This window comes from Tenrec ecaudatus, chromosome 13, assembly GCF_050624435.1.
Source record: "Tenrec ecaudatus isolate mTenEca1 chromosome 13, mTenEca1.hap1, whole genome shotgun sequence".
Classification (NCBI taxonomy): Eukaryota; Metazoa; Chordata; class Mammalia; order Afrosoricida; family Tenrecidae; genus Tenrec; species Tenrec ecaudatus.
The window spans coordinates 33,392,748-33,405,205 of record NC_134542.1 but is presented as its reverse complement, the minus strand read 5'-3'; the positions used below and the strand labels follow the sequence as shown (position 1 = coordinate 33,405,205).

Sequence of the window (12,458 nt, the reverse complement as noted above, 5' to 3'; positions counted from 1 at the left end):
ATGAAACCCAAATGAAGGCTGAGCATGATAGTGGGACAAGAGGAAAGTAAAACGAAATAGAGGAAAGAAGTAGGAGGCAAAGGGCATTTATAGAGGTCTAAATATAGGCATGTACATATGTAAATATGTTTATATATGAGGATGGGGAAATGGATCTATGTGCATATATTTATAGGTTTAGTATTAAGGTAGCAGATGGACACCGGGCCTCTACTCAAGAACTCCCTCAATGCAAGAACACTTTGTTCTATTAAACTGGCATTCCATGATGCTCATCTTTCTGACACGATCACTGAAGACAAATGTGTGCATAAGCAAATGTGGTGAAGAAAGCTGATGGTGCCCAGCTATCAAAAGATATAGCGTCTGGGGTCTTAAAGAGTTAAAGATAAACAAGTTGTCATGTAGCTTAGAAACAACAAAGCCCACATGAAAGAAGCACACCAGCCTGTGTGATCACGAGGTATCAATGGGATCACGTATCAGGGCATCAAAGAACAAAAAATCATGTCATTGTAAATGAGAGGGAGTGCAGAGTTGAGAACCCAAAGCCCATCTGTAGGCAACTGGACACCCTTGGAGAGGAGACAAGCCAGTCAGAGTGCAGTATAGCACCAATGAAACATACAATTTTCCTCTAGTTCATTAATGGTTCCTCCCCTGCACTATTATGATCCAAATTCTACCTTTCAAATCCAGCTAGACCAGAGCTTGTACACTGGTACAGATAAGAGCTGGAAACAGAGAATCCAGGACAGATAAATCCCTCAGGACCAAAAATGAGAGGAGCAATACTTGTAGGGGAAGGGGAAGGTGGAGGAGAAAGGGGGAACTGATCACAATGATCTACATATAACCCCTTCCCTGGGGGACAGACAAAAGAAAAGTGGGTGACAAGAGACATTGGACAGTGTAAGACATGAAAAAAATAATAATTTATCAATTATCAAGCGTTCATGAGGGAGAGAGGAAAAAGTGAGGAGCTGATACCAGGGGCTCAAGTAGAAAGCAACTGTTTTGAGGATGATGGCAACAAATGTACAAATGTGCTTGACACAATGGATGGATGGATGGATTGTGATAAGAGTTGTACAAGCCTCCAATAAAATTATTTTAAAAGAAAAGGAAAAAAAAAAGAGTTACACTCTCAGAAACTCACAGGGGCAGTTGGATCCGGTCCTAGAGTGTAGTTATGAGTAAGCACTGACTTGATGGCAGTGAGTAGTTTTGAGGGAATGCTAGAAGTAAAAACAAACTTGTGGTGGAGGTACAGCTGGAATCTTCATGAGAAGTAAGCATGGCAAAACTTTGGACATATCATCCAGAGAGATCAGTCCCTGGACAAGGCTATTGTGCTGGGTATAGTATTCCAAGCCAGCTGCCATTGAGTTGATATGGAGTCCAGAGACCTCATGGACAGTTGAACCGTCTCTTTGAGTTTCTGAGAATTAATAGGAGCAGATAGTCTCATATGTCTCCCACAAAGCAAGCAGTATGTTCAAACTGCTGACTGAGTTTATTTCCAGTTGCCTCGTACGCATGTGAAAGTTGGGTGCTCAAAAGAGAATCCATGCATTTGAATTGTGATGCTGGAGCGGAATGTTGAACGTGCCATGGACTGCCAAAAGGGCAAACCCATCTGTCTTGGAAGAATTGCAGTCAGGGTGCTCCAGAGAGACAAGGATGGCAAGACTTCACCTTACATACTTTGGACATATTATCAGGGGAGACCATTTCCTGGAGAAGGACATCATGCTTGGTGAAGTGGAGCAGCAGCGAGAGAGAGAGGAGGGCCTCAACAAGAGGGATGGACACTGTGGCTGCAACAGTGGGCTCAGGCATAGGAGCCGTTAATTTTGAGGAGGACGCAGGACCACGCAGTGTTTTTCTCTGTTGCTCATCGGGTCACTATGAGTGGGAACCAACTCAAGGGCACACTACAACATAGCAACCCTACAGGACAGAGTAGAACTGCCTCTGGGTTTCTGAGGCCATAAATCTTTATAGGAATTAAAAAACAATAATCCTCACCTTTTTCTCACACTGTGTAACCTATCTGGCAGCTGGGTCAGGGAGAATGAAGACCCTCAATTAGATGATCAACATGGTTGCTGCAACTCAAACATAGGACTGACTGTGAGGATGGTGCAGGGCCAGGCAGTGTTTCATTCTGTTGTAGAGGACTCAGGACCAACATGATGGCACACATACATACAACACATGTGCAACAACACACATACATGCAACAGCATACATATTTGTGGCATAGGCTGAATTGGCCATTATCGACAGTTCTTGCTAAGAAGAAAACCCTTTAAAATATCTTAGCCACCAGGAGAAAGCATAATGTATTGACTGTGATAATAAAGACCAAGACTTACTAGAGGTTGCGTTAATTTTACGCTTCAAGCACAAGACTGTTTTCAGCTCAGAAAATTCCAAATTTAGAAGATATCAATGAAACAAGAAGCCTACTATGCACAGACCTTTTGGAAACATTTCTGACTTCATTATTTCTAAGCCTTTTAACCATTATTTCTAACTGTACGTCCACAATTTTGAAAAATCTTACTGAATAGCACTGTCTTCAATGATATTTGAAGGAAAAGTATTTATGTAATATACTAAGATAATAATTTCTCACATAAAGAAATTTCAAGCAATGTTGATCTGGAAGACTTTGGGGGTCTCTGAAAAGCTATAAATATGTTCATGGAAACACACATTACTTAGATATCTCCTGCTTTGAAGGATAAATGGAGCTTGGAGATACATGAACAAATCTGAATTATATTTGCAAGGTAATATTCTGAGATTTCTGTCTGTGATTTTCATTCTCTCTCCTATTCATTTTTACAAAGAGAGGCAGAAATAGAAGCTACAGAGAAATGGGTTGGGGAAGACAAAGTCACAGCTGATAGTTGGTCAGTTGGGGTTCTAAGGCTCGAGTGGGCACCCCCAAAGAACTTCAGTTGAAGTGGAAGGAGGGGGAGGGATAGCAATGGCGAGGAAGAGAATGAAGAGGTTGCTAATTGAAATTCTGAGAAATATTCAGAAGAGTGCACACTAGGAGAGGCTGGAGGAATGCATTCTGTACTGTATTAACCACAGGAATATGGTTCTTAGCAGTGACATCTTCCAGTTATAAAACTGAGTGTCCACTTGACTAGCAATCCCAGGTCTGGACTGAAACACAATCCAGGGAGGAACAAATACATACTGAGTTTTATGGAATTCTGAAGAAGACAGACACATGAGCTCATTTTGTGACTCTTGGGTGTGTCTGGTTGCTTATCTAGTACAAGTTTTTCTGTGTACAGAAGTTCTCTTCTCTGTGTTATATGTGAGCCAGGTCAACCGAGTGAGTGTAATTTGAAAAATCTCCCTATGTTAGTGTATGTATGTGTGCATACGATGTATATATACAGATCTATGTGTACACAGTATGTGCATGTATGTACAGCATATGCACATAGTGTGTGTGTGTGTATATATATATATATAGTATGCACACATGTAAATGTGCAACATCCATCTCAGTCTGTAGGTTGCTGCGGTCATTTTTGTTTGGGGTGGGTTGGCTCTGACTCGGGGAACTCCAGTGTACAACAGAATGTCCTGTAACTGGATCACACAGCACACACAGTCATTGTGTCCCTGAGCCGGTTGTCTTAGTCACTGTGAATATTGAGCCCTTCCCACTTAGCGAGCTCGTCTCCCAGCGTGATCTCAGACCACATTTCGTTGTGAGCGGCAGGATTTCCACCAGCTAATTTTCAAGAGTTGCCAGGCTTTTCTCTCTAGTCTGCCTTAGTATTGAAGTTCCAGTGAAACCTGCCAACCATGGGTGACCCTGCTGGTATTTACCATACTGTGTCCTAGTTGATAGCTTGATAGCAGCACAGATGCCACCCCATATGACAGACTGTCAGACAGGAGTAAGTGAGATGACAGCTAGATGATTGATAAAGATGGACCTACACATGCATATGTGTCATTGTTTAAATTTGCTACTATTTGATAAGTTACAATGAATAATTGGGATTGCCATCGATTTGACAAGAATACTCACCTTAACTGAAGAATATGCCTAATTGAGTGATCCCCTCCCCACCTCTACCCCTGCCCCTCCACTAGCTATTACATTTGTAGAGCATTTAGCTGTCCTTTCCTTTCCTTTTGTATTTGTTGGTACTAAGACCAGAGATTTCTTTCAGAAAAGCATATAATGAAAAAATATCTGTCATTTAAAAATATCTCATAGTAATACTTGAATCTCCCCTATATTTCTTTTCAACTGTGTAGCTTTCATATCGCTAAAAGGGCGAAGGAAACCCAGGGTCTTTTAGAGCAGTTACTCTGTGCCAGGCACTGAGGAGTGATCACAGCGCCCTAACATCAGACTGAGCTGGCGAAGAGAGGGGTGGGGGCGGCTGTGGTGTGTTTAGAAGAAAGCAGTGTTAGGGATCATACAGTGCTTGGTCCCAGCCCTGCCCTAAACCTGCTGGCTGGTCTCGAGCAAACTTGGCCCCCTCAAGGAGCTTTGCTTCTTCCCTTAGAAAACAAGGACACTGGGTTAGGTAGTCTCGAAAGTCCCCAACACACCACCGTTCGATAACCCTGTGACTTCGATCTGAAACTTCACTGCCACCTGGAGCTTGGAAACCTAGAGAGGAGCCTGGTCAGGTTTTATGTTATATATGGATGACATGTTATATGTTGAGAATAACCATCCAGTACTTTAGTCTCTGTTGGTTAGAAATAATTAGTATTTTAACCACAGGACACTGTGCTTATTGTCCAGTAAATACCCAGGTGGATGGGAACAGGGGAAAGTGAAGGGGACTGTAGTAGCACATGACTTTTCTGTTCTCATGATTGATTTTACACTCCCTAATGCTGTCCTTCCTCAGAATCAAGGCGGATGTTCTCAGGAGTTCACCTCACAATGGCAGAGAGCTGTTTGTTCACAGCCACCTTCTCCGTTCTGTTTCCCTAGATTTAGGAAGAAGCGAGAGGACAAGGACAGGAAGGCTGAGCAGAAAGGCCCTCCGAAGCAGGGCGGCCCGAGGGAGGAGGAGCTGGAGAGAAGGAAGGACCAGCGTGAGAGGTGAGGCGCGCCGCTGAGCATCTTGTTCCTGTGCACCCAGGGCTGTGCCTCGCGCGGGCTTGCCACCGTCAACTGGAGACGCTTCAGAAGCACAGAGGCCATCTGATATAGAAGGAGAGGCGCCTGATATCAAAGGAGCCCGCCCTCTCTGAGAATGTCGACTCTCGTTTGAGACAGAATTCGCGTCAGGTTTTTCTTCGGGCAGTATTTAAAATCCCGTCACGTGCTGCCCCTCATGTCCACCGCAGTGCTGAGCACTGTCCCTGTGGCTTTCATGGGGAGCTTTTCCGTTTGGGTCTAGAGAGGTCGTTTGTACATTGATGTTTACAATGAGCACATTCCCACCGTCGGTTCCTAATTTTTGGCGTGCTGTTGTGTGACTCCTTCATTAGATCCTGCTAATTCCATGTGGGTACTGTCATTTGAGGAGGGCATGTACTTTTCTCCTCCTCCTCCTCCTCCTCCTCTTCCTTCTCCTCCTCTTTCTCCTTCTTTAAACCAGTCTTTTCCTAGGTTATTGGCAAGCTGAACAGTACAAAGTACACAGCCCATCTGCTCGAGGGCCGGTCTCATTTACTGAGCAATGGCCGAGTGCAAGGGCTGAAGTCTCCCGTTTGAGGAGCTTAATATCCCATTTGGACAAGAGGTCCTTCACATATCTTTGACGTTAACTCCGGCACTTATCCTGACTGAATGTGGAAATGGCTGATTTTGAAGCTTGTAATTGAACATTCAGATTTTCCGTGCAAATTCTTCCCCTTCACAGCTAGATGAAGCTTGGGGAAGGATGGAGATTCTGATGAAACTAGCATAAAATTTTAAGTATTTATCACCCTGTCTTTATCAAAAATGCTTCAGCTGTATTCATCCCCTGATACCATGTAGTCTGTAAGGAACCAGTCCATTGCTTATGTCCATACACAAGTGTATGTCCTAAGAAAACTGTATACCGTATATACTCAAGTGTAAGCCAACCCGAGTATCAGCCGAGGTGCCTCATTGTACCACAGAAACTGCATTAAGAATGTGCTGAAAAACTCAGCTCACACACGAGTATATTTGGTACTTATTCATTATATCTGTTAGCACACTGTAGCCCAATAGTGTCTCCCACTAGACATTGACCCTCTCTTTAACTGGGTTCTCTAGAGGAGCAAAACCATTGAAGTGTATAGACGGGCAGGCAGAACGACTGACCGACAGACATATAGAGAATTAGGGGCTTCAAAAGGTTTGTGGGGAAATTCCATTTTCTTTTCATTCCATTTCCCATGAACTCTTGGAGGTCTCCTTGTGTGTATCAATACACATATATGCATATACACGTGTGTGTGTGTTTATGTTTGCTCCCACAGTTGTGGAGGCTGGCAAATTCAGACTCTGAGCGGCAGACATCAGGCTAGGGGCTCCCCCTGACTTAACTGGTTGCAGGAGCTGATGAGCACACAATCAGCAGGTCAGACAGCGAGCTGCTGGCTCTCATCCCATTACCCAGAGTTGAGACGATGACAAGTCAGAGACAGGATTGAGAAAACATGAACTCCAAGAAGGGATCTTACCTTACATTGGATCACAAAATGAAACATAATTATGTCACAGTGAGCATGGTGGCCTAGTCAAGTTGATCTGTAGAATGCTGCATCACAGACCCCTCTCTCAGAGTCCATCCCCGTTGACAAGGTTGACGTTATCAACAGTGAGGAAAAGAGTCTGCTTCATCCTTTGCCATCGTTGAGAGCTTGATACGCTCAGCTCCAGGGTCAGGGGAGCAGGTCAAAGAGACCAAGTGCTCTATCTGCAGTCTTGTTGACTAGTCACCTGTCAGAGCCCCCTTCCAGATTCGAGAAAGATGCATTCTTCACGCAAGCTGAAGATTCAGTAATCCTGCAATGCACACTGTAATTCAGGCTCTGATTTTAATGCATGTGTTGGCAAGGACCCTGCGTGGTGAGCCTGCATCGTGGGTCGTCGCTGCTGCCCTGACTGCATCTCATGCCGCATCTTCAGGAAATGGAACTGTTGGCTCCGATGCGGGCTTCACATTGTTGCAGCTCAAAATACTTCTTTCTGGGGTATGGAAGGGGGACTAAAGAAAGAAGGCAGAAAAATACCTCTTCGGTGCTGGGGAACTGAGTGCCAGCTAGAAAATTGATAACCCATAAAATCAGGTGGCTTGTCTTTAAGCAAGAGTTCATTTCCTTTCTGGTTTTGCCTTTAGGAAAAGGTGCCTGAGGGAGTTTGGGGCTTAAAAGCTGGGCTGTAAATTTGCCTCTGCTGGCTACATCGGCTTCAGGTCCAATTTTCTTAAAATATGTCTGGTCAAACTACTGAAAGAAATGTACTCTTAGCTTGCACTCAGGGCACTGCCCGCACATAGACACATGAAACACATCTGATCCAGGTTTCCTAGAGACTGCATTGTCTGAATCGTGTGTGCGGCAGGAAGAAGTTGGAGGAGTTGATTTTATGATTGAGTACCCTAGAATTAATGACCAGGGGCATTTCAACAATTTAGGGGCTGAGGGCCATGGAAATTGGAGGTGGAGGCTAAGCATCTGGCATGGTGCCCAACCCTGGAGTCTCATTTCTTGGCTTACCATCGTCCAAAGGAAACCAATTTGCATCTCCTAAAGAACTCAGCAAGTGAATCAGTCTTCCTGATGTGTCCACGGGAGGGATCCGGGATGAAATAAGAAAGAGTATATAAAAGCTCACGGAATTGTTGTTTTTCTTGTTATATTTTTAAAATATTTTCTTAAGATGTTTGAAGCCATTCTATTGCTTACTTCTTCCAACTTAATTGTGATAGCTCTCGAATCAATTATCATTAACATAGCTCTCCTTTGAAGGAGTTAGAGCGCTTAAATAAACTATATACTGCACCATGCTGTAGCCAGCCCTTACCAGTTCACAAGAACCAAGAGAGGAACTTTCAAGAAGCTTGTGAGCCAGTTGTTACCCCATTGTACTCTGGAATGGACTATGATCAGAGTCTTCATAGCACAAAATTTGGCAAATGCACTAAGTAGGATTTTCCCTCAAAGAGCCAGTTTACCAACACCCCATTATGGACCAGTACAACTTTTTTCCATCTTTAACCTGGAAGAAACTATATAAAGTAATAATAATAATAATCATCGCTGGGAGTCGTAACCAACTTGATGGCATCTGACAACATCCAATACTGTTCATCGCAGTCAAACCATATGAATTCGTACAGAGCCCTGTCTCCAGTTGTGGTCACGGACCACATGCATCAGAATAAATCATGCGAGGAGCTTCTTAAAGACTCACACGGGACTTGCTGAATCAGAACCGTAGGTTTCGAAACCCACAAGCCTGTCTTTATTCAATAGGCAAGCTCAAGATGACTCTCCTGATTTGGAGAGAGGCGATTGGATGAAACATTAGACATTCGATTATACATTTTTTTTAAATAATGAAAACCATTTTCTTTTCCTAAAGATGACTGATAAACTAGTCTACAAATTTGGTCAATTTTCCTCCTGTGCTCTTTCTGAATTATCTTACCTCCGTTTCTCACTTACATAAAGAAATGGGGGACTTTGCCCCCTTCGGACTCTCCACACACATCCCACAAAAATTACAAAAGCAGTACATACAAGGTCTTTAAAATGTTACAAACTTAAAAATGTTTAAATGAGGTCATTAAAATGGCACATCACCCTCCCACAACCCATCAGCGCTCCCAGGGTGCTTCTTGCCTTAGGTCCTGGACCTGGAAAGCCTTTGGCAGCAGCATGGGGGCCCTGCCGTGGTGTGTCTTGCTCTTCGCACAGCACTGTATTGTGCACACTGCTGGTAGCAGTAAAGATTTTACAATGCCAGTTTTGACGACTGCCTAGTATTCCGTGACCTCAATATATCTCACAGTATGCATCTTTGGTTCTTCAGTTGTTCATTTGTCTCCAGTGTTTACTTTTCCAAAGAATGGTATGTTGAGTATCTAGGTACAGAGAGCTTTGCAGATTGCTCCCTCAGAAATCAGAGAATTCCCTATTGAAGGTTCTATTTTCTTGTGTTTTACTCTAGATTAGTGCGCCGCACACTCCAGCGTTTAGGGTTCCATTACTCCTCCTTGTCTGCTGCATTTTGATCCTTACGACTTTGATATGCCTTTTATATCACTCGCCATTGAGCCTCGGGTATGGGGTTCTGCTAGTGCTGTATCAGACTGCTGTGTTCGTAGCCAGTCAGGAAACGTGTAAGAAAGATGGCGTGACTAACTTAAGTTGGGAAAATGTTGTATCACCCAAGATAGTTATTCTTAGTGGGGCGAATTTTGTCTCAGTCCTAGGGGACATTTGGGTAGAGCTGGAGATGTTTGCGTTGTTACCATTAGGGGTGAAGGACCCCTAATTTGTTATGTGTTGGGATGCTAACCATATAGTCAGCAGTTCAAAACCACCAACTGCTCCTGGGGAGAAGGGTGGGCTTTCTACTCCCATAAAGAGTTTCCGTTTCCGAAACCTACAAGAGTCCTTTTACCCTGTCCTATAGGGTAGCTATGAGTCTGCATTGACTTGATGGCAGTGAGTTTCTTTTTTGTGTGTTTTTGTGCATTGGGAGAAGCTAGGGGTGCTAGAAAACAACTTCAGGGGTGCAGGCTAGCCCTCTCCTCCCCCGCATCAAATGATCTAACCCCACATGGCAGCAAGTCAGAGGGTGAGAAGCTATGTTCCTGTTGCTAGATTCCTCACCATCAGAATTGCATTGTCTCGTAGTTTTCTGTGCATGAAGTACAGAAATATATACCAGATGACATAACTAAAAGAGTTTTAACTATTTGAAAAACTGCACCCCAAAATTGCAGATTAATATTCCATCCATATAAGCTTATGAGAAAAAAGTTTTTCTCAAAAGTAAAAACAGAACTTTTAAGCCTGGCCTGCTCAACATGTCTGTCAGTGATGGTGACCTGTTGATCAGACTGTGAATGCCAAGAAGCCGCAGGGGTTGATAAGACGTCTACTGACAGGATCTTCTGGAACTATGAGCTAACTCAAACAGAAAGAAACTTAATAGGAACAAACGTAAAGTCTTACTTTGGGGTCCAAAAATGAACTGTACAAACACAGGATATGGAAGGTTTGACTTAATACCAAATATATGAAAATTTGCCTGATGGTTTTGGTTGAGGGTAAGTCTAGCATGAGTCAACATGAGGGATGTGCCTGCCAAAAACTTAATTCCATCCTAGGCTACATTATTGTAAATGCATGTGCAAGACAAGGGAGGAAACCATAATTCCTGTTTTAAACTGCTCACATCACACCTGGAATATCCTGTGCCTGTCTCCCACACCATTAATGGGGGCACTAAATCCATGTCCTAAGAACAATGTTGAAGAACCTGAGATACATAGCTGGGAGAGTCAAGACTTAACTGACTTCTGATTCTTGAAGTTTTCTTACGTAGAAGAGGGATTCACTTTGTATTATAGTGTCCATTTTGTTCTGTTCTACTATCCCATTCATTCATTTACCTTCTGAAGACAGTAATGAGGCTTTCTTTCAAGAGAGGCAGTTTTCAGCTTAACGGAAGAGAAAATAGCCCAACCATGAGAGGGCTTGGGAAGCACTGAGTTTGTTGACACTGGATAGATCTAAAAAGAGGCTGCCTAAATTATCCTCCTAGCCTGTGAATATAATCCCTTAATTATTGCCACATTATCTTCATTGTCTTAATTATGCCTATTTATATATTCAAATAAGTTATTATAGAAACTAGTCCATTGTCATGGCTGTTGTGTCAGTCCATCTCATTGAGTTTCCCTCTTTCTCCGTGACTCTCTACCTATGAAGTTGTCTTTATCTAGGGACTAGGGATGTGCCCAAAGCAATCAAGTGAAAGTGTCCATCCGCATTTGTAAGGAGCATTCATGTTCTTTTGGAAGTCCAGGTGATAAGCATTGTTCTTTGTGGCCACATATAAGTGAGTAAAATAGAAGCAACTTCTGTGCTATAGTGCTTACACGTTGGGCTGCTAACTGCAAGGTCAGCAGTTCCAAACTACTAACTGCTTCACGGGAGAAAGACAGTGCTTCCCACTCCAGTAGAGTTCCAGTCTGTGAAACTCAGTGGGGCAGGTCTGCACTGTCTTATAGAGTCTGTGAGTTGGCATTGATTTGATGGCAATGGGTTTGAGTTGGGTTTTGGTCTTTCATGAACTTGCCATGACTTTGATTCATGGTAGTGTATGCACCTTTCTTATCTAAGACTACAAGCCCAAGTCTTGTATTTGATTTTCTGAGCTGGTGATGGCATCTGCCTCTTGATAGAAGCCAAATGGTTCATTTCAGTGAAGCCCTGCTTTAAATAACTCATTTTTTCATACTTCAGTGAGATGGACCATAACAGGTTCCAAAGTTCTATTTGTCTTTACTAAAGGATGAACCCAATATTATATCCAAACATTATTTTTCCTAGAATATTTTATCAAGCTAAATTAACTTAGCATTTTCCAAACAGAATATAAAAATTAATATAATGAACTGAAAACAAGAGATTGTCTTAATAAGTCAATGAACATATTTTTTATTCTAAAAGTTTCACTTAAGTTTATAAAACTACACAAAGTATGAAACTAGCAAGTTCTTAAAACTATAGAGAACCTACTTATATGAATGTTGTGCTTACATATTTAATACCGTCACAAGAATCCGGTAGAGATTGGCTTAAAAACAGTATGTCCCTCCCATTTACTTAGGTTTGTTTGTTTGTTTGTTTTATCTGGGAGGAAAAATCTCCATTGTCAGCAAACACTGTCTCTATCAAAGTCCTCAGTAAAAACCAGTTACTCGGTGGGGGGGGGGGGCGTTCTGATCGACTGTGACCCCACAAGTGGCCAAGCAGAGCAACTCCTTGGGGGTTTCACGGCTACGAAACAAGGTGCCAGGTTTTTCTTTCAAATCGCTCCTAGTGGTGAGATGAGCACTTCAACCAGCGCTTCTCGACCCCCAAAGGGGTCGTCCGACTCATCACAGTAGCAAAATGACAGTGATGAAGTCCCAACGAAAATAATGTTAGGGTTGGGGGGTGGGGGAGTCACAGCATTAGGAACTCTCTTAAAGGGTCGCAGCACGAGCAAGGTTGAGAACCACTGACTTAAACATTTGCACCTGAAGTCCCTGAAATGAAAATTCAGTAAATGAAACATTTGACTAAAATAGGGGAAATTTTTTTAACACATTAATGATGCACTCCAAGCTCTCCTAGCTGCTCTTTTCCCATGTTAGACTGGACGTGGGCCAGGGGAGCCCATGTCCTGCATGGAGGAAGCATTGACCTTGCAGAGTTTCATGGGCCCCAGGAGTTTCGTGGGACAC

At 43.0% G+C, this 12,458-nt stretch overlaps 1 protein-coding gene across 1 annotated transcript in view; it reads left to right on the top strand.

Annotated features, from left to right (window-relative positions):
* PARD3B (par-3 family cell polarity regulator beta) overlaps window positions 1-12,458 on the top strand; it is a 1,162,664-nt gene that overhangs the window by 940,738 nt on the left and 209,468 nt on the right. The window contains exon 19 of the mRNA XM_075530369.1: window positions 5,000-5,110. Coding sequence (XP_075386484.1) covers window positions 5,000-5,110 — 111 coding nt within the window. The remainder of the gene's footprint in view (window positions 1-4,999; window positions 5,111-12,458) is intronic.